Below are 24,354 nucleotides of genomic sequence, written 5' to 3' on the forward strand. Positions count from 1 at the left end.
AATATTAATAGTTGTTATATAAATGCTTTGAAATCAATTTTTCTAAATATTGTATAAGAAAACTAACAATATCGTGACACACAAACAAAACTGCCTGTACTATAAATAAACATGAATCTCTCCCTGACAGAATGAAGTATTTATTTTGACTCTTTGATTTTTAACTTACCAGGTGAAGTGGAGCGTTTACACTCACTACCTGAAGTCTGCAGGTATACTGCTCTGTATAGCCACAGTGGGGTTCATGGCTCTGTTTCAAGCTTTCTCAGTGTTGTCCAGCATTTGGCTGTCTGACTGGACCAATGACAAGGCGGCAGCTGTAGACGGAGTTCAGGTTCCGGAAAAACGCAGCTTTTATCTAGAGATTTACACACTGTATGGAGTTGGGCAAGGTAATTCCATATAATTTTGTTGTTCTATATTTAACTTATAGTGTCAATAGCAATTACTAATTAACCTGTTTCAACAATGCCGCATGTTTCAACAGCAATGGCTAATTTACCAATACATACAATTGTTCTTTTAATAATGGTTATAGCCTGTCAGCTTATTCATAACGATTTTTGGAAACAGTAATATTGATAGCATAAAGTATGAGCCAGATGACTAATAATTGTGATATTTTATTAGATCTAAATGTGAACATTACATATAGTCCATATGGATAGAATAGCCCCTTATTTGTTATTAAATCTGTAAGGTAAAAACCAAAAGTAGTTCATGTTTTTCAGTAATTGGTAGGACTCTTTTCTTTTCTCAGATGTTAATATATATATATATATATATATATATATATATATATATATATAATATATATATATATATATATATATATATATATATATATATATATATATATATATATATATATATAGGTATAAAAGAAAACAAAACACGTTTCTTCAACTCTAAATGCTTAATATTTCGTTACTTTTCAGTAACATTATCAAAAGCATGTATACAATAAAATATAAACAAATATAAGAATGAAGGTTATAAAAACATTGGAAACAACAAAAACATATGGTATCAAAGAAGAAAATTAAACATGTAACCTTTCCTAAACACAGAGCTAGATAAAATGTTTGAATAATAAATTTAAATTAGCTGTGTCTCAAATTTAATCCAACTGGTGATTTTGATTGAAGAGCTATTCATAGCTTGTTCATATCTTCTTAGTAATAATTTTGTGTATTCTTTATTGTCATAATTTTGAAACTTCTTGATGCCAATTAGAGAGAAACAATTTTCAAAGATTTTATTGTGTTGGACAGCGTGTGCAGATACGGGTCTAAGTAAATTTTGATGTCGAACATCGGCACGATGATTGTTCATCCTCAGCCTAAGTGACGTAGATGTTTCTCCAATGTAGTCTTTAGGGCAATGTTGACAGGATAATTTTATAGACTACATTTTCACTGTTACATGTGATATCTTCTGCAATAGAATATTTTTTGTGCGTAACACAGCTTTTGTAACAGTTTGTAGATTGCATCATATTGCATATTCCACAGCGTGGTTTATTGCATGGATGGCATTTGTGTTTGAAATTTTGACTGTTGTCTTTATCTTTAATATATTTAGGATGAACTAATAAATTTTTCAGATTTGGTGGTCTTTTGAAAATAATTCTAGGAGGTCTATTAAAAAGATCCTTTGTTTCTGGAGATTGTTCCAATATTTTGTAGGCGGTCTTCATAATTCCATTTAATTTGTATAATCCTTTGTAATACTTTGTATAATTACAAATTTGGCATATTTTTTCACAACACTTAAAACATGGTTTGTGTTTTTAGGCTTAGCTATTTCACTGTTAATCAATTTTGCAGGGTATCCTCTGTTGATTAATGAATTTGATAATGTTGTTACATAATTTTGGAAGTCATTGTCATCTGTACATAGATTCTTAGCTCTTAGAGCAAGACCCTTGGGTATAGATTTCTTTACATACTGTGGATGGCAGCTATCATAATGTAAATATTGCATACTATTTGTGTCCTTGACATGAATTTTAGTTTTAAAACGACCGCTGTTTAATAAAACGTCTACATCAAGGAAGGTCACAGAGTTTGGTGATGTTTTCCAGATGAAATTTAGTGATGAAAAATCGTTTAATTCTTCTAGGAATTGTTTCAAATGTTCCATTCCATTATTCCAAACAAGAAATATATCATCAATATAACGAAACCAAGCCAAGGGTTGAAATTGTTGGGTTGATAAAAAGTTTTTCTCGAGTAACCCCATAAAAAGATTGGCGTAAGAAGGAGCCAGTTTTGTCCCCATCGCTGTGCCCTTTATTTGAAGAAAGTTTTTGTCTAGAAACTTAAAATTGTTCATAGTCAAGATCATAGTAATTAAATGAGTGATAAAATTAGAAGTGGGTAAAGTGTTTTTCGGTCTTTCATCTAAAAATTTCCCAATTGCTTCGACGCCCTCATCATGTGGAATATTGGTGTAGAGTGATTCTACGTCAACTGTAGCTAATATTATTTCGCCAGATAATGGTTGAGGAATTTCCGATAGTCTTTCTAAGAAATGATTGGTATTTTTGATATAGGAGGGCAACTCTCTGACAAAAGGTTGTAGAATGTCATCTACGTAAGCAGAAATTTTTTCTGTAGGAGCTCCAATACTTGCAACAATAGGCCGACCTGGAGGAGGTCTTACCTGTTTGTGTGTTTTAGGTAACATGTAGAATACAGGTGACTTTGGTTGTGTTGGGATTAAAGTTTTAAGTATATTATCAGAAATATTTTGCTTGGGGCCATTTTCTAAGAGATATTCTTTGATTTCTGTGCTAAAATCGTTAGTTGGGTCTTTTTCCAGGGTCATGTACACAGTAGAATCTTGTAATTGCCTGTTAGCCTCATTAATATAATCACTGCTATTCAAGATTACTGTAGAATTCCCCTTATCAGAAGGTAAAATTACAATATTTTTGTTATATTTTAATGACTTAATGGCTTTTTCTTCCTTAGATGATATATTTTTTAATTGTGGCAAGTTTTCAATAAATTTTTGATCAGATACATTGGCTAATATTACATTTAGAAACTGCTCAATAGGATGGTCATTGGGCAGGGGCCCGGGCTGCCATCCAGACTTTGGTTGAAATTTTTTAAGGGAAAGTGGCAATGGCTCATTGAAATTGTTCTTATTTTCATGTTTACTGAAATAAAATTTGATTCTACTATCTCGTGCAAATTCCAATGCGTCAGTACATATATACTGTATATATATATATATATACTGTACGAGATCAGTTATTGGGTCTTACATTGGTTGCGGCCCTTTGTTTAGGTTCGGTATTGCCCGTCGCTGATTGTCTAGTGTAAGTTTGGTGTTGAGTGGTGATGTATGTTGGTAGCCTCACGTTGGTTTCAACAATAAACGGGATCAGTGTGTTGTCATCTAGTCCAATGTAGTTGTAGTTTGGATGTGATAGGTTGTATGAGGTGGCCTCATATAGGTGTACGCACTTGAAATGTGTCAATTGTGTGTGGGATTGGTTATAGAATGGCGTTGTCAGTGTTACATTTCATTGAACATAACCTTTACTTTCATTTAGTTTTTAGTATGTCAATAAGTCAGTAATTTGCATTAGTTTTTGATAAATAGTCTTTAGAAGTCTCAAATGTCGATACAATTGAAATTATTCACCTATTATACTCACCACATGATGTATATGTTCCCAAAATATTAAGAGCCATTACATTTTTAAATGAATTTATTTGTTGAACTGAATACACCAAACACATGGTCACACAGTTCACCAGTATTTGTATTAAAATTTCTCCGAATTACTAGTCTTCACAATACAATGTTTTATTATGCACTTCAGCAACTGTATTAAAATTCATTTTAACATCACTGCAACAGTAAATTTTAAAAAGAATTAAACTATTCCAGCATAATCACAGTATCGTGACAGATCCCACTACCATGAACGCCAAGGAAGGAAAGAGATGAATGAAGTTGGAGGAGAACCCTGGTTGACAGAAATGGATTCCTGCACTTTTAATCTCAGACACAAACTACTACACTTAACTTTTAATATTTTGTTAATAGTGTTTATAAAATAGGATTTTCTTTTACGCCTGTTACAATTCTTACAATAATTTTAATCTATTCCAATATAAATTTAATTTATCTTTCTCTATTAATGTACTTTAACCTTCACATGTGATTTGGCACCAGAATCAATGACAAGACTATATTATTAGATGATTTGACAGTATCCGCCTGCCGTTTTACCGCAAACTCTTCAAAATTTTAATTGCGTATTACTGTGTGTGTGTGTGTGTGTTTTAGTATGCTAATGGTTCTCTTAGGATATGAATATATTAGAGAATTCCTTGTATTAACTGTTTTACTTTGATACTTTTAACTAATTTTACTTTTTTTACAGTGGCCGCAGTTTTGGCTAGTGCCTACACTCTTGCCCTTGCTACAGTCCTGGCTTCACATCGCCTTCACCTCTCAATGCTAACTAATGTGCTGCGTTCACCGATGAGCTTCTTTGATACCACTCCAACGGGAAGAATTGTCAACCGATTTGGAAAAGACATTGAAGTTGTTGACAACACGCTGCCTTTCTCAGTCAATAACGCTTTGTCGATGTCTGCCAATGTAAGCTACAGTCATCAGGACATACTCAGAAAGATTTCCCCACACTCTTTGAATTTACCTTTTGTCCTAATAAATAAAGCCCACCTCCATAGCTTACTTCCTGAGTACGCCCTGGTTTTGTTTACTTGTTGATATTTAGAAATAAATAAACAATTGTTTTCCTTTATTTCTTATCTTGTTGTGCAGGTTGTAGGGACACTGGTTGTTATCACCTGGTCAACTCCAGCTTTTGCTTCCATCATTGTTCCTGTTGGATTGCTTTACTATTTAGTACAGGTCAGTAGTATGAAGGTGGGAATACTAAGCAAACTTTGTTGGTACTAAACTATTAAAAATTAATATTTCAACAAATAAGTTACAGTGTTGTCCGTCATTAAGCTTGCTCTATAAATTGCAGAAGTAAATTTATATTTATCATTAAATATCAGTGATATAATTTATTTTACTGTATAATACTTTTATTATTGCACTTAATTCTTGGAGATGAAGCTTAATGTGGTAACTTATATAACTAAGGTAAATATTTTATATAAAAAATGAGGTAGATGCAAAAAGAAATTTGGCCTAAAGGAATAAATTATGATTATTATTAAATGTATTAAACATTGAGGACCAGCTTGCTGTCTTATTAGGCAAAGCAGCAAGAGATTATTGTAACACTTGCCAGTTGGCAGAAACCAGAGGAGATGATAGACGTCCACAGATTGGTTCTCGGTCTTTCCTTTCTGTGAAGGGAATTCCAGGGGTTCAATGTATGATGAGCCATACGTAGAGATGCACATGCCACAGGGCACATGGGGCTGAACAAACATGAAAATGGCTCAATTCTATGAAACTTAAAAAAGAGAGCTACACTAAATTAAAAAGAATTGAGATAAAAGGGATTGGAACGAAGTGACCGCTCTCTGACAGATTCATAGTAGGTCTACACTGCTACTCTGTGCTTGGCGACGCTACAGCTTCCAATTCTGTTCTTGTGTTTAAAGGAGCCACGTGATGGGAACATTGTATTTATTGCCAGGTTGTCTTGCATGTACAGTAATTAATTACTAATTTTATAGTGAAATGTAAATGAATTAAAATTAAATAAAAGTACTATACTGAGTCAAATACTTAATAAGTTATATAAAACTTTTACTGCATAAGGTCCTTTATGTTTATTTTTATCAAATGCCTGATGAAGTCAGAAACCTGAGAAAATAAAGAGTTATAAAATTTAGATTTTTCATTTTAAAATTTCCTTGTACCTAAAATTCTGACTAGTTGAATTTAAGATTTTCATGAATGAAATTAAGACAGGAATTTCTATAATTTTCAAGATAACTGTCTATATCTGGTTTCCTCTACATCACAGGTTTTAAACTTTTAAAATTCGTTGTAAGATACTGTTATTTTTTTAATTCTACTGCTGAAAGGAATTCTTAAGATTCACATGATTGCCAGTATGTTGCCAACAGAAATCCTTTTGTAATTCATGTTTTATATGAGTTCATGTTGACTGTTCAATATGACTCATTAACGATATGGTGGTGAACCTCAAAACTGTGAGCATTAGACAATTGTATAACCAATTTGAAAACACAGTCAGTCTATGTAAAGGAAAATCCATTTGTCATCACTTTGAATGAGACTAAGAAGGGAAGTTCTTTGCAAGTGTTTTTGTTTTGTCAAATTCTTTTATGTATCTTGCTTCCGAGCTGTGGCTGATTCTTTCATATACAGATGTCAAAAAGCTGACAATCTGAGATAAAGAATTTCTATTAATTGATTTATTGCTTGAGCTTGATTTTGTATTTAGTCCCCAAAAGTTCACACATTGTACCAGTAGAGAACTGAACATTTTTACACCTGTCTGGTATGATCCAAGTTGTAGTCTGTTATGAAATCAAACAAGTCTTCACCACCCTAGGCATTACATGCAGATGGCAAACAATGGGTAAAATTTGATAAACTCAGAGACTTTAGTGTAATTGAATGATGCAAGCCTCCCCCCACTGGAAGATGAAATTAATAACAAAAACTTCTGAAAGATTAATTTGTCACCTAGAACCTAATGATATCATCATGGTACACAACCTAAGTTTACATCACTGGGTCATCAGACCCCATGGCGAGCTACTTTCTTATGGAAGTTTATAAAATATTTAGGCTATATGCCTCTATTTTAGCTACAGTGGTTGAACTACCTAACTATACTTAGAAAGGCTGTAGATGTAAGAGATCTGAATATGCCTGTTGAAGTTTTGGACGAGTTTGACCATTGAATAAACATAATTATGCTGTAACTCCAAAGAGGCAAATATTGAGCACTTTGACTTGCTGTGAATTATAACCTGGTGATGTCATAATTTAATAATGCAAATTGTCTTTGTGTTAATTACTGTTCAAAATTTCAGCATTCAGAATGGGATGATCCTTTTTCACCATCCTTAATTTTTAGAGGTATTAATTTATTTTCTCTTGGTTTACAGAAGTTTTATGTTACAACTTCTCGCCAACTGAAGAGAATAGAGTCCGTGTCCCGATCTCCCATATTCTCCCACTTCAGTGAGACTGTTTCTGGTGAGTGAAGTTATCCAAATCAGAGGATTTTAATTTTAAGATCAGTTAATCAAAATTATGTAGTCATATCTCAAGTATGGACCTAAAATATTTAATTAATTTGTAGTTAAAGAAGACAGGCTAATGGTAAGACATGTAAAACCATTGCTTAATGGATATTTCTTTCACTATTAATAAGCAACAATTTCGAATAATACTGTTTTTTACCAGAAGAGGAACTCCAACACAGCCAGAATGTCAGAAGTTAGCTGACTCCATTTCTAGCCAACAAGGCACTGATCTCTAGTGCAGCATTATAGCAAAGAGTTGACAGATGTTCTGTGTAACTCTATTTGTACAGCAATCTAACACATGTCTCTGACATTGCTCTCTGCTAGCTGGTAATTTTCCATAACCAATGTAACATTAATCTGCCCCTAAGAAATATTTTGATCCACAATCTACAATAGTAAAAATTAATACAAAATGTTAAAAAATAATTAAAGTTTTTATTAAAATTAAGGGTCATTCTACATGGGCAGCATACACAGATAAAATTTAAAACCTCAAGACTCGTAACGTGGCACAAAACAAAACAATTTGCTACTTTTACTGAGAAAGACACACCTTATAAAAACCACCCATTACAGTACATTACAAGAAAGCAAGCAAAGTAAGCAAAAATAAATCAAATAATCAACAGGCACCTCGTATGACAGTATTAATGATATCCGTAGGAGTAACTAACTGGTTTCATACCATAGACAAAATGAAGGTTAAGTCTATTTCTACACAGACTGACCACATTAACAACACAGATATATTTGACTCAAAATCTATAAATGTTCACCCTCCACGAAAACTTAAAATTAGTCCCAAAACCCCCCTGCAAAGCATACAAGTTTGATGATAATGAAACTCTTGATGGTTTTTCAACAATCATATTGAAAAACTGGTAAATATTTCACAAGAATACACAAGAGAAGTCAGCCTAACATCCCATTATAGAATCTGACTCTTTCTACAGAACCCCTGCATGAAACATCATCCAAAGATGACACTGGAGGAGTCAGCCAAACCTCCTTTGAGACGACAGGTAGTACTAGTGTCAAGGAAGAAATGTCAGATATAAAGAAAAATTATGATACTAAACTCAGAAATCTCAAATGCAACATAACTTAAGAACGTATAACTGATTTGAGCAACAAATCAAATACTCTCTGGACAATATTTTAAACTTAGAAGGGAACAGTGAGCTAATACAGGATACTTCTTTTCTTCACTTGGAGGTGAATGGCAAGAAAGAGTATGACCCAGAGCTTATTGTTGATCATTTCAACATGTCTTTTTCTTCAAATATCTATAATCCACCCCAAGCACAAAAAACGTTCACCTATGGATCCAAGAAACTACCTATATCACCCTTATCCACATTTTGAAAAATAATTGATATAATTGCACTGGAAAGTGCTACAACTCAAATTCAAATTCTTTATTTTCACAATTTACATAATATATGTTCTTTTAAACTAGCACAGGGAAGAACAAGTGATATTGTCAAGGTATAAAATAGAATGTAATATTACTATCAGTTATAGTCAAATGTATGAATAAGTATATATAATGTTATTAAATTATAAAACAGCCATAAAAATAAAATGTATAAATGTAAGTATTTATTGAACTATTGTGTCACATATATTCTTCAATAGAGTAATAATATTTCTCTTATAACATATCTGAAACTTTTATTTTAAATTCATTGTATTTTTGATTCATTAAATCTAGTAAGTAAGGAACTTATTGTATTATTTTCTTCCAAGATACTGTGGTGAATGCTCACACAAACACAGTCTATGAAATTGGAAAGTGCAACACATCTCTTATTTATTGTATTATAGTTATGGTTATAGTGATTAAAAAAAAGAGCTTGAAATTCTACCTTACAAACAATAACTATCTCAGCACATAAACCAATAGACAGGTTAACAAATTTAAACCTTTAAATATTCCTTTTGCATGACGTTCTTCTTTTGGAAGATGTTATGATTCTTAAATATTTAAAACTACAAAGATAAACAGAACCCTTCATCAAAAACACACTGATTTAATAAAACATAGAAACAGAACCAAAACCAAGAATTAAAAACATAAACAAAAAAGAAATTTTATCAAATGAATACCATAAACAACCAGATTCCAATCAGCTGTATGTAGAATATTTATAAATGCTTACATAGAACTAAAAATGTATATAAGATGGAAAAAGAAATCACCTTAGGCTAGTTGCACACACACCGATTTTGGTCGACCGATTTTTACCGGCCGTCCAAATTCCAATAGTAAACTGGCGCCGATCAGCTGTCGGCATGTGTGCCAGGTTCCGTTCCCTCATTCAGTTCACTATTGGAATTTGGACGGTCGGTAAAAAATCGGTCGTCCAAAATCGGTGTGTGTGCAACTAGCCTTAGGTTCAATCCATCTGGTTGCCTTTATTTTAAAATTAATTGATGTGTCATTTCAACATGTCTTTAAATATATATACTTACATTAAGAGCTTGCTTCAGAGAAACGTCTTGAGTTTTTCCCCATGAGACTAATGTTAAACCTCATGTACTTTTACAGCCTTGTTTTTTATTGTATTGTTGTGAGAGATATCTCATTTTGAAGAGGCTATTAATACATGTACAAACACTTTTTAATTTTTCTTGTAAAGTTGAAATGTTTAGGTTTGAATGATGACGTACATAAAAGTTTTGCAATTTTTCTTATGGGGAAAAGCTCAAGGTTGTTTTTCTACAGCCAAATTTTAAGTAAGAACAACACTCATTGTTCAAACAAGAATTAAACGTCTTGTGTAGTGACTCCAATGTGGTGAAAGGCTAAATTATGCTATGCATCTATGCTTGGGCTCCCTAGTCCACACAATTCAATGCTCCAGTGCAAGTGCAATTATGATAAGATGAAAATGACATAATGATGTAATTGTGACTGTGTAGGTGCTTCATCGATCAGAGCATACAGGGTTGAGAACCGTTTTATCAAAACAGCGGAAGACAGGGTGGATGCCAATCAAGTCTGTTACTACCCCAGCTTGATCTCAAACAGGTATTTAATGCTTAAATATAATAAATCCAACTCATTAAACTTTTGGAGCTAAACTAGGTGAAAAATATTACTATTCAAAGCTTTATATTTATATGTATAAAACGTGACTGGATTCCATTTAACAATTGACATTTTATGAGGAATATTAAAGGTCACAGTTTAATATCACCACTTTATATTTCTGACACTAATTTATTTTAAAATTACAAAATTGTACTTCTTTCAGGTGAAGCAATGAGTTTTGGGTTATGAAAATACTTTTTAATGTTAAATTTAAAGCTATTTAAGATGGCTTCAATAAATTAAGAAAAAAATTTAAAATAACCTTTTGATCACTTCTTTAAATTGTGAGGGATTCACTATTCACTCCTCATTTAAATAATTTAAAATAAGGATTTTGGTTAGTTTTTTAATCAGGTCCAAATACAATGGCAGAAGATTAAAATGTGAAATTTTACAGTGTATACATGAGTAATAGCTTTAGGGAGTACTTTTTTATTTATTCATTTTCATATCTTAGAAAATTATGCTTTTAATTAAATATAATTCAAAAAATTGTTCAAAAATATTTTTTTTATTAAAATAAATTTTATTATGAATAAAAAACATGTCACTTCTGAAGCTATATGTTTTGTAATTGCTGCAAAAATGCCACATTTTAATCTTTGTTTTTATTCCGGCCTTAATACAAAAAGGCTAAATTTCTTCTTTAAATGGTTGTAATTCACATGAGTGATACAAATATTTCCTAGTTTTTCTGTGTTGTGGGAAGTTATATTAAAGAGCTATAAATTTATCATGAATAAATATTTTAGTAACCATAATTGATTGCACCACCTTTAAGACAAGTTGCGACTTAACTTTTTGGTTTAATATTCAGGACGTAGGTATATTATTGTAGAATATAGAAGAATGTTACGAAAAACAAGCTGATTTGTGTACATTTTGTATCCTATATTGTTTAATTAATACTTATTTGTTAGATTTGAAATTCAATATCTCCATGTGACAAGGGGAGAAAAACCACAACAAAACAATCCAAATCGATATTACTATTTTCTTAATTTTTAGTATTCATCTATCCATGATTAGAGACTGGCTGTTATATAAAATACACTATTTGTAGTAAATTGAATAGATATTTGTAAGCTGCAAACTTATTTATTATTGTATAACATTGGCCTTAACACTTTTTCAGATGGCTCGGTATCCGGTTAGAGACAATAGGCAATATTTTAATTTTCTTTGCAGCTTTATTTGCTGTTTTGGAAAGAGATACATTAGATCCTGGAATTGTTGGTCTCTCCATTAGTTATGCTTTGCAGGTTTGTACATAAAAATTACTAACATTTTAATTTCTTTCATGAACTACTGTAATAGAACTTACTATGATTAGAATTGATACAAACTAAACAAACCGATTATTAATAAATTTCTTATGGATGTTATAGTTAGGTATCTCAAATGAATTTTAATTTTTGAGATTTTTACTAAAAGTTATAAACAGATATAAAAATTAAACAAGTTTTTATGTGAAGAATAAAGTTTATATCAACTATACACATTGAATTTATAGTAACTGCTAAGACTTTGAAAAATACAAAATTTTAAGTTTTTATCTCAAACTGTTTCTGAAATATAGCTATGCAAAAAAAACATAAAATAAATTAAGAGATTCTTTCAAAATTCCTCCAGAAACTCTCCTATTTAACCTAAAGAGATGGGAGAGGTGTCACTTTGCAGAATTTTCTACGCTCTTTCCTGTGATATAACAGAACATGGATTATAATGAAAAGACTTGTCAAAATACGTATCAAGATTTTAATTAATTTAAAAAAGTACATAGTTTAAAATTTTAAAACATTCCATTAGTACTTAGTAGTGTTAAAAAACATAGTAAAACAAAAATATACGTTCATGGTTAAAACAATTATTTATTACACTTTCAGTTATCAATGAATAATAATTTTATCTCCGAAAATGTATATTTTTAATTAGAGGCTTTAAAAAATTAAATAATTAAAAGTAGGCTATTCAAAATATTTAAATAAATGGTTATTACTGTCGTAAATTGACTTGCTTATAGTTTATAAGTAAATTGATTTGACAATTGTTGCTTATAGTCCAAGGTTGAAATAGCCAATTCATATTTTTTAAGCGCATAACCCGATTTTTCTTCAAAACGATAGAGGACTTTCTCCTAAGAAAGACATTGATTGTCAGCCACATCAGTTTTGGTGAAGGTCGAAATGAAAGAGTACAGTATCAAAAGTGTTAAAATAATTTTTTTTCTCTTTAAGATCCTATTTTTCTTAGCTTGACACAGTTAAAAACCAATTATCAGACATAAATAAAGTAAAATCAGTATCAGCTCACTATATACAGACTGGCTATTTGGCAGAAAGTGCTATTTTTCAGTCTCTATAAATAGTAGCTATCAACTAACATAGATTCCTTATTCATGCAAATTAAGAAAAGTGGCTAATGCATCTATTTTTAGTACATGTTAGGATTAACATACTTTATATTTCATATTTACCATTAAAATTCTGTTATGGCGTTAAAGTGTGTGTAATTAATGGACCTCAAACCAAATAGTGTATCAAATTCTTCAATGAAATTTATATTTTAATTTTCCAACAACTTTATTGTAAAGATTACAGGGATGCTGAACTTTGCAGTGCGGATGGCCTCGGATATTGAAACAAACATTGTTTCAGTCGAGAGGATTAAAGAGTATGCTGAAATTCCTCAGGTAACAAAATTTTAAATAAAATTCATAGAAGGTTTTTTTTTTATTTATTGCTCAATTCTACATAATTCAGTTTTCTTAAGATTATATGCTAATTTTAATGTTCTCTTCCTTTAATATTGTCAACTCAATTATAATTTGAAGCTTATTGCAAAATATTGTACTTTAAAACAATTACACAATTTTTAAATACTTTGAAAAATCTTCCCTTCTTCTCTACCAGTATTTAGAAAGATTTTTAAGATCCCAATAATCTTAAGACTGTCATCCGAAAGAAATTTAACATTTGCTGACACTCATTACATTGTGATATAATGCAACATTGGGAACAAATAAACCATTTGAAATAACTGAGATAATTAAATTTGATAACCTTAATTACAGCTGAAATAACTTCAATATATCAATTTATTTTCAACAGTTTGTAATTAATTTAGAAAATTTCTGGTTTTATCATATTTCTAGATAGACCAGAGGTGGTAATTACTCAACAGTGATATATAATATTAACATGGTGCTTAAAATCATGTTTATGTTTGTAAATATTCAAAAGTTAATATAATGGAGGGAGAAGAATTTTGAAAGTCCATTTTTGTACGTCTTATCATCAAGTCATTAAAATAAGATGAGCATGAAACTTGTATATGTAGGGCAATAATAGACATTTATATTTTAATGTCTTGTGGAGATATTTCTACGTATCATGTTATTTAACACACTAACTGCAGTGGGCAGTTACTGCTAATTATCCATAAGTGTCACAGTGATGGTGTTAATGAAAATAAAATGTTTTATTTTTAAAGATAATTCATTAAACATAATTTTATCTGGACCTAAAGTTCACGTGTTGAAGGGTTGATGTGGGCATAGGAAGGAGCATGGGAAGTTCAGCCCAGGCCTGACCCCAAGTGGCCAGCTCATGGTACTGTCGAGTTCAAGGACTTCCAAGTACGTTATCGAGAAGGCCTGGAATTGGTGCTGAGAGGGGTCTCCTTTGTCATCAATAGCCAAGAGAAGGTAAGGAATTGATAGATGTCTTTTCAATATTTTGGAGTGTTTAAATGAACATTTTTGATATTAACTGTATTCAAATGAGGCAGTAGTGATTAAAATGAATTTAAATGTTAGGTTAAACTGCTATATTTAATAATGAAATACAAAATTCATTCTTTTGATTCTATAAATAAATTGTTATTCATACTTTACAATAGTTAATTTGAAAATATACTTTTGGAAAATAAAACATTTTGTTGAACTAAGTAAGATATCGATCAATACACTGTTTATTAATTGTAAAATCTATGCAAGGTGTTTGTGAGTTATTAATATTTCTAACTATACAATTCTGATTCACAATTGTAATTTTGTGTAGGTGGAAAACAAAACAAAATAATACTTTTTAAGATTTATATATTGGTTCCAGATTGGTATAGTTGGTCGAACTGGAGCAGGCAAGTCCTCTCTCACTCTGAGTTTGTTCCGTATACTGGAAGCTGCTGGGGGACATATTTACATTGATGGTCTGGACATCTCCAAGATTGGACTAGGAGATCTCAGGTCCAAGCTTACCATCATTCCTCAGGTGACATTAATAATGATTGTATAGTTATTAGTATATATTCATTGAATCTTTAGATACTTACTAATCTTATAAATAAAAATGAATCACCAAATGTGTTGGTAAGCGCTTATCTCAAGATTCGGCTCAATTCGGACAAATTCGGTTAATTCTTTTTGTAAAATGTCCATTAAAATCCGAGGAAGGTTTTTATGAAGAAAAAGTTAAGGAAAGTTACCTGGAATATTTTGAAATTTAGAAAAAAATGTGGTTTTTTACGTTTCATAATTGAAACTAAACTGGCACTAAAAAGCTGTTGACAGCTATAGTTCGACAAACTTTCTGAAACATCTGTTTACATTTAAATTTTATCAATAATAATAATAAGTAAACAGTGCTTGATTGGTAGTGTAATGCACATAGTAAATAAAACATTAATATATAAATTTTACTCCAGATTGTGCCAGTGACGAATTAAAATCATCTAATGCATTAAATACTGTTGTAAAACTAACCTTAATGAACGAAGATATGAATGTTTTCACATAAGTTACTTTAAACTGGTGGGCTTCCTTGACATTATGATGTTACTTTTAACAATGGCTTATGGAAAAACAGAGAAATGAATACTAACATGCCTCAACGATTCATTCTTTCCTTGGCTACAGTCCAAAATCAAGTGTGACGCAAAACTTTAATAACGATTATTTTGGAATGTTGTATAACCTTAATAAGGATTTTCATCTTATACCGAAAGTACATAAGAAGTAGGTAGGCCTTCCCCCTAGGTCGTAATAGGCTTCTACTTATGTGTGTATTTTGTTCATCAGGACAAGGCAAACTCAACTATGTCAACACAATTTTGACCAAAATAGATTTCCGAGAACTAGATAATCGAACGTATATAATATTTTGATCGAGGCAATATGGCAAGCTAAACTGTGACATAGTAGGTAAGTGAATTTAAACGGTCTTAAGCCGAAGTAGGCACCTCGGTCCTACTTGAGTATATATATTTTTTTCTTTGTCAGAACAACAAGGCAAACTCTACTATGGTACTGGAAATATCTTAGACCTGAAATATATGACAAGGACTGGAAATATATGCTTTTTTACTGAAGTAAGTTTCCGAGATCTGTGTGATCCAAGATTTGTGTTTTCTTGATCGGGATGACAAGACAGATTCAGCTGTGACGTTATGTATTTTAATTAGAACCAGAAATGCTCCTACACGTGCCAAACATTATGTAATAATTAAGTTAAACTATGATACTATTTACCATGAACTTAAATAATATCTACTTGATGTATACCTACTTACTTTTAAAATTTTTATAGGACTCCCATCATATTACATCATAATTGCTTTTACTAAGTAATATAAGGACTTTGTAATAGATCCTTTTATTGAATGCTTTATTTGTACTATTTGGCTACAATTTTTGGCAAACCACTCAACCTTGTTGGACTACTATGTTTTGAAGTGTAGCTAGTGTAAGGACATGTCATCTAGAAGTTAAAAATCTTTGATTTGCCAAAACTATAGGCTGGTAATAGTGTTTCTAATCTCCAGATTGTCAATGATGTATTCAACATCCATAGTCTAAGAAAAACAGTGACAAACTCTTGCAGATTATTAAATTTGTCAACAAATGGTTTTTTTCTGATGTTCCTGGAATCCTACATATACTCTATTTAATGCCTTTAGAAACAGATGGATACAAAATGGATCTGTAGTTAAATATTTTGTAAATTGCCTCCTTTGTGTCTGGGTTATTGCTTAATCATTCCATGGAGAAGAGACTTTATTTATAATTTTCATAATCATTAATCATAATCATTTAATTAAAAACATTTTGGGCTGGGAATACAGTAATTCATATGACTTTAGATGCCTTGTTGGGCACCTAGAAGCATTTGATTACTCCTAGAGTTCTTCGTATGAAAAAGCACCTTCTGCTATAGATGTTGACAATTTCCACTAGCTAGCTATAATTTTGTGAATCTTAGAAGATATTTTATCACTGCTTGATGAGAAGTTGATACTTACACTAGATACCTATATAAAACTAATAAAAATTTCTGTAGTTTGATTAAATTAATTTGATTACATCTATGTTCAAATTTTAATATACATTTTCTGTTCTCAAATATACAAAATTTGTATCTGTTATAAAAGGATATTTTTCATAGCACCTGACTTATAATAGTGCCATTCATCTTTCTTTACATAAAACTGAACTGAACTAATCTTTTAATTTCAGGATCCAGTTCTTTTTTCTGGTTCTCTTCGAATGAACTTAGATCCATTTGAGATGTACAATGACTCAGACCTTTGGCATGCTCTGGACTTGGCACATCTTGGACTATTTATCCGTTCCCAGCCTGAGAAGTTATTCCACACAATCTCCGAGGGTGGAGATAACTTGAGGTACAATATAGTGTTTAAAACAATAGTGAATAAGCGTTTGTTTAGTGTAATGATTTTAAATTCTTTGAAAATTGTATCCTCCCAACTAAATGTCAATGTTTAAGAACAGTATACAATTCCATTTTGGAATTGATAAGGTTCAGTAATGCTCCCATCCAGCATCTATATACTTTTATTTACTTGACATATAATATCACATAAATTCTTTGATTGTTTACAATAATAACTGCAATTCAACATATTTCGATTCTTAGTATCACTGAAGATGGTGTCGGTGAATTGAAATGTAGCTTGTCCTAAAAGAGTTACTAATACCTCTGTTAGAATTTTGTGTGAGGGAGAATGTGCCAAGTGGTTTCATTTTCAGTGTGCTGGAAAATCTAAAAAGGAATATACATATTCCATAGGTTGCACCTGGCAATCTCACCTTGAAGTGAGTGTAGAAAGCAACACAGCTGCAGTTGTTACAGAAAGCTCAACCAGTAATTCTTGTGAAAGCTTTATGCATATACAATTCGAATGGATTAAATTTTTAATTTAACTGAAAACCAATGCAAACTTTTTAATAAATCGGATACATTAAAGGTAGAAAATATTAAATTTTCCTCTACTTTGAACAGCCATGCTGATGCCATTGGCTACGTTTTAACTAGAGATGGTAACCAGCCATCTTATTCTATTGTACTAAAAACATGTTAGGCTGACTTAAACTCAGAATTCTTATCTTATATTGGTATAAGACTCTTCAACAAATTACCATTTAGGGCTAAAGATATCATTCTTAATAGCTTTAAAAATGTTATTGTAAAATGGCTTAAACAGAAAGCTTAAACACTGTATAAGAGATGTTATCTGGTAACATAGATAGTAAAATATTTATGTAAACTCTTGAATTATGCTGTTTACCATAAGTATTTAGTATGTATCTTAACTAAGCACATACAAATGCTACAAACTACAAAACAGCACTAACTAGTCTAGTGTCTTATTTTAATGTTTTATGTTAAATAACTCTCTAACTTTGTCAATAAATTACTTCGAGGGAAGACAATAAAATATTCTTGATTCTAGTGTTGGCCAACGACAGTTGGTATGCCTGGCTCGAGCACTGCTGCGGAAGACTCAGATATTGATCCTGGATGAGGCCACAGCCGCCATTGACTTGGAGACAGATAACTTGATACAGCAGACAATACGAGAGGAGTTCAAGGATTGTACAGTTCTCACAATAGCTCACAGACTCAACACCATCATAGACTCTGACAGGCAAGTATATCTTGTGTAACTTAGAAGTGATAGCTTTCCTAGAAAACAACAATTGAGCTGGGAGGGGAGGATAAAGCTTCTTGCAATACAGTGAAACACTTCTTGACACTAAACAAATTAACTAGAAAAGATGAAGGAAGAATTTGATAGAGAAAAGGGAGAAAATTCAAAAAAGTCTATGAGGAAAAGTAATGAATATAATGAAAGGAAGAAAAATGAATTTTTAAGTTGGGTAATTAAATACATCTATTTGTGTGGTCTGATCTGGGAGTTGCTTAATTCATCTCCTTAAATACTAAGTGGCATATGTTCAGAAAGTGGTATGAAAATAAAATTTCTCTCTTTTAAACTTTTTTCAAGAATTGAACAGTTTTTTCCAGCAGTAACTTATTATAAAAGTATTTAGGGGAGGGGAAGAAATGTGTTTATTTGTCATATTGTAAAATTGGACTGGGGGTATGGCAGGTATATCAGGTTATTGTACATACTGTCTTGATGGTTGTATAAATAATACAGTGATTTGTTTAAAAAGTTTATTTCTAAAACCTCTAATTTTGAGCAAAAATGTTTATACTTTAATACTAAATTACCTGATGAGACACTCTTCAGCGTAATAAGTAGAATACATATTGTATAAAAGGGTAATTTTCTATTTATTTTTTTGCTGAGAACATGTATTTTAACATCGTTATGAAATGAATTATTTTCTTGAATTTAGAAAAATTTCTACTATACTCTTACATATGTATTTTAGAATTTCTTCTTTTGTAAAAAATTTACTCAAGTTTCTAGAAAACAACTCTGAGGTAGGTCACTTTGAAATGTATGCAAAATGTTCCAGTTAATATTATGGCTGTCTTCTACGGAAATGTGAAAGTCCTCTGCTGTTTAAAAATTATGAAGTGGCATGACTTTAGGATACTTGGTATACTTAAAAAAGCCAAAACTGTATTGTGTTTAAGTGAATTATGTATTTCTGTTGCAGGGTTATAGTGCTGGATAAAGGAAAGGTGAAAGAATTTGATTCACCATCAAATCTTCTCAAACGGCCAACATCAATATTTCATGGAATGGCAAAACATGCTGGTCTTATATGATATTATCTTGCCCATATCTATTAATGAGATTGTCACACCTGGAATAACACCAGATACTCATATTGCTATTAGAACTTGTATGTTTAAGTGAATTTACATAACTCATTTGTTGTGCAGGGAACATTAATTATTTTGCTTGATGGGTTGACATAAACTAAAAAACACCAAAAATAATAGGAGATAAGGAAAAGAATTAAACATTTTGATCTGATGTTGAAGCAGAATAGCTCTGTATGGAAACTATATAAACATATAAACCTTGTAATTATCATCATAGCAGTATGGAATCAAATAGCCACACAACAATATGTTGTTATGAAAACACTCACTCTGTAATTTTAAACATATTTACAGCCTACTGAGTACTGATTACAGAAAAACTTGTACTTGACGTTTGTACCAGCTTATAACAATTTGTATTATTAATAATATTTGTAATTTTTTTATTTGCTGCTTAAATCTGTATAAGTATACTGCTTTAGCTCATTAATGTATTGAGACATACAGAATCCATATTTTATGGATTTCTGGGAGAATACCATATTTCAGATAATGTTTTGTGTAAGACTACAGTGGCGTGTATATATAAAATTATTTTGGAGAGTAATGAGATGGTTTAGGAGGTATAAAATATCTTCCAAAAACAGGAGCTTGTTATTCTACCCCTGGGACATTTTTGAGATTTAATAACTTTTAAATGTGTTCTAGCTCATAATAATCTACAGGGTGCAATTTTAATAGGGGAGGGGTGGTTGAGAACCCAGAGCTCCCTTTATATTCATCCATGAGACTAGGGAAGGTAAAAATGTTAACTAATTCCAATTAGATCAGGTTATTGCTACATAAATGTGCATAGGGAATTCTCTGTAGTCAGGACTCTTTTGTGTGAAAGACTTCCCCAATCTAATAATAATGGTTTTAAAAGAATATTACTTGCAATTTGATTCAAATTTGAAAGTTCAACATTTAACAAATTTTAGTTGAATTAAGAAACTTACTTGTGTTCATATCCTCAGCTGTCATAACTATCCCTTGCAACACTTAATCTCAAAAGATTACATATAATATTAGTTTTTGAACAGCACCGAAAGTTTGAACTGAGGTAGTTCAAACTTGATGTGATAACTGAGCATAGATATATATGTCTGTAATAAGTTTGCATCCAGCTTTTGTATAAAAACTTTATGTTCAACCATGAAACATGTAGCATTTTTATTATTTATATTGTTATGTGTATATAATTAGCAAATTACAACAAGTTTTATTAATTGGTTTGGTGCTTGATTTCCATCAATATTTCTCCTAGAATATTATTAATTTAGTGTATTCACAGTGGATTATATATAAGCATGTGTGGTTGTTTATATTTTTGTATGTGCTTTAAATTACAAGAAGTAAATAAATATATGCTTTGCAGTTAAGTTCGGATACAAAATTACGTAAAATATTATTTTAAACTCAGTTTTAATAGAGTTTTACATTTTAGAATTAATTAAAAAAGAATAATACCTATGTAATTGTTAATAATTTTTGTATTAAACCTTGATTTGTTCTAGACAAACAACTTGGAGTAAAAACAATAAAAACAACAGATTGAAAAGTTAGAGTTAAAAGTCATTGCAAGGATTTAAGTATTTCAATGCACTCTCACGTTGTAGTACCCTCCCCAGTTCACAAGAAACTGGAGGCCCTAGTTTCCATTCCCTTACATGTGATGCCAATTTCAAATTTATTAATAACGAATACTAGTAATCTGTCAAGTTTGTTTTGTATACATGTTGCTTCAATTGTTTAGTTGTTTTATATTGTAATACACATAAACATATATCTAATGCCATACAACATAAAATGTGTTAAAAAGTTAGAAGAACTAAAAAAATTAAGTCTGTGAGTATTATAACACAGATTTCAATGAATTAAATTAATCATGAGTAAATATGGTAATGTGCATGCTAGCATATAACAGTTGTATCTCAGCAACATCACTAAAGAACGTAAAATGATATATAAAAAATTTACGTGCATTAATTTTGATAGCTATTTTGATATAAATACTACAGGATAAGCCCTCAGCCAATCAGAAACATGATGCCATGACTAGCGCTCCTTTCAGTGTTGTACACAACCAGCGCTTATAACTGAAGAAGAAGATATGAACCGTATGTGGTTAACTGGGCCTGACAGTCAAAGCCCATCCCTAGAGCAACTATCATTGATAACTATTTACATAAGATCTAAAATCATTTGCAAAATAAAACAACAAAATTACTCAAGTGTTACATAATGATTTAAAATTGCAACTACCCATCACAAACCATTGTATTATTATGTATTTCTTTTTGATTTGGAACCATATATTTAGGGATTGTATCTTATTTATATGTTACTAGCTGTTTCCCGTGGCTTCGCAAGCTTTTCGTAAGCTTTGCCCATGTATGAGCACTTCTGGTTCAAGTGAATTATATTTCCAACGCTGATGTAGAGTTTGCCTTGATGTCACAATCAAGAAAATCTATAAAATGTGTATTGTACATGTACATATACTTTATTGTAAAGTTGTGTAACACTCAAGCTTGTTCCACTAACTAGAAATTTATTTTAAAGATAAATATACATCATAACTTAGCGCCTTCAAAAAGTGTTTGGCTGTTTACTATATGTAGCTGTTTTGTAATTGCAGTTTATAATGTGCAGGTATTTTGAAAACTGTTATCTTTTTTAGTGCCGCCTGGTGGTGAGTTACATCAATGGGCATAGCATATAATAAATGAAGTTGATTTGTATGTGCCTAAAAAATTATTTGAAGTAAAGTATTATTTTATTCAAATTTTGGTATAAAGTTACAGTTATTGGTAGACTGCAGACAATGGTTAAGGTAAGCTGGTAAGCTGAGCGTAGGTAAAGGTTTATTGAGAAAATAAATTTCTATAACAGTAGGAAGTTGGACCGCCGTAGTAATAATGATAGTAATAATGTTACAAAAGTTTATCAACCAACTCATTTTATTACATGCTCTACAGGGAATAGTTCTAATGTACTTGTTTTCTGATAAAGGTTTTGGTCTCTAAAACCGATAGAATAATAAAAGCTTCAACTGGGTTATGGAGCATTAATAAAACTGCATTGCTCCGACAGATTAGATTATCATGTGCAGAAACATTGCTTTCAAATAATTATAGTAAAATTAAACTAAAATACAAATCAGTTAATCACATTAACTCATGGTAATTTCATAAATATAAAATTGTGCTATTCAGCTAACAGATTTGTTAGCACCTTTAGAGTGGCTTTATACTGAGTGAGACTAAGTACTGTTAACAAACCAGTATGTTACACATTAGATTAAATGTTTGCAGCAGAGGGAGTCTTAAAATATATAAATTCAAAGTTTCTAATGATAAAAATTCTTTAAAACAATTTTAAACTCTCTCTCACACACACACACACACACACACACACACACACACACACACACACACACACAACACACACACACACACACACACACACACACACACACACACACACACACACACACACACACACACACACACACACACACACACACACACACACACACTATTATTTAATATCAATAGTATTGATATTAAAACAGTTTGATAAGTTGTTGATTTTCAAATAAAAATAACATAATACAATTTAGAATTTTGGTATGCGATGATGAAGGTGGAGTTTGTTTATTACCAGTAGATTTGTAAAATCATAAACATCTTGTCAAGAAGAAACACCTGATAACGAACTTAATAAAATGTAAATAGTATTGATATTAAAACAGTTTGATAAGTTGTTGATTTTCAAATAAAAATAACATAATACAATTTAGAATTTTGGTATGCGATGATGAAGGTGGAGTTTATTTATTACCAATAAATTTGTAAAATCGTAAACATCTCGTCAAGAAGAAACAACTGATAATGAACTTAATAATATGTAAATAGTATTGATATTAAAACAGTTTGATAAGTTGTTGATTTTCAAATAAAAATAACATAATACAATTTAGAATTTTGGTATGCGATGATGAAGGTGGAGGTTGTTTATTACAAGTAGGTTTGTAAAATTTTAAACATTTTATGTATTGTAAAAATTGTGTATGTCTTTTGTTGCCATATACCATTTTAACTGGTAGATTATATTAGATATTTTACAGACATGATATTTTACTTGGTATTGGGGATGCATGATCTTGATGGCCAAAGAAGTTGTGTCTTTTGGTATCAAGACCATGCATCGCTAATAACAACTAACATATTCTGTCTCTGCAACCAATCTAATCTACCAGTTTAATTAAAATGACAACTTTCAGTCATCTCATCACATTGGATAAATACTGATGTAGCACATCCTGTAATGTAACATCTTGTCATGTGTTGCCTAGAGGCTCACATATTTATTCATATTTATATTGAATATTTATTCATTCAGAAAACTACAATTATATGTAGAATATTAAATTGTTATTACAGCTTTTTCAAGTAGCTACATAATATAAAAATAAACAAATAAAAGAAGAAATATCTGATTCTAACTTTAAAAGAAGAGATACTTGATTCTAACTTTCTAAAATGTAAATAAAAGTTATTATTAAATAAAAACTACCAGTTAGTTTGAAGTTAACTTTCAAACTCCGGTATCTAACTAATTGAATTGAGATTAGTCCAAGGATTCAGTAACCTGTTTCCTACGCAATCTGATAACCTATAACCGACCCTTAACCGTTACCGCCTGTAGATTATGGAACTCCTTACCAGATCCTGTCAAACAAATTGAGAGCCGAAAACGGTTTGTGGTGGAGCTGAGACGAAAATACCTGGACCAGATGATCGTGGCGGGCGGCGGGGCTACTCTTTGAATCGTGACTGTGTGAATGGAAGAGTGAATAGAATACCGTAAGTGTAAGTTACGGTTAATTAGTCTTAATTTGCATTATTAAGATTAATTTTTTAAGAGG

General features: G+C 31.1%; 1 protein-coding gene across 1 annotated transcript in view; it reads left to right on the forward strand.

The window, feature by feature from the left end:
• The window catches only part of LOC124357024 (multidrug resistance-associated protein 1-like), an 82,578-nt gene extending 61,928 nt beyond the window's left edge, over positions 1–20,650 (forward strand). The window contains exons 20-31 of the mRNA XM_046808394.1: positions 173–392; positions 4,409–4,629; positions 4,816–4,905; positions 7,101–7,191; positions 10,170–10,278; positions 11,477–11,603; positions 12,935–13,033; positions 13,901–14,047; positions 14,454–14,612; positions 16,853–17,019; positions 18,091–18,285; positions 19,271–20,650. Of these exons, the coding sequence (XP_046664350.1) occupies positions 173–392; positions 4,409–4,629; positions 4,816–4,905; positions 7,101–7,191; positions 10,170–10,278; positions 11,477–11,603; positions 12,935–13,033; positions 13,901–14,047; positions 14,454–14,612; positions 16,853–17,019; positions 18,091–18,285; positions 19,271–19,382 (1,737 nt within the window). The 3' untranslated portion in view covers positions 19,383–20,650. The remainder of the gene's footprint in view (positions 1–172; positions 393–4,408; positions 4,630–4,815; positions 4,906–7,100; positions 7,192–10,169; positions 10,279–11,476; positions 11,604–12,934; positions 13,034–13,900; positions 14,048–14,453; positions 14,613–16,852; positions 17,020–18,090; positions 18,286–19,270) is intronic.
• Positions 20,651–24,354: the final 3,704 nt, after the last annotated feature.

Source organism: Homalodisca vitripennis, chromosome 3 (assembly GCF_021130785.1).
Source record: "Homalodisca vitripennis isolate AUS2020 chromosome 3, UT_GWSS_2.1, whole genome shotgun sequence".
Lineage (NCBI taxonomy): Eukaryota > Metazoa > Arthropoda > Insecta > Hemiptera > Cicadellidae > Homalodisca > Homalodisca vitripennis.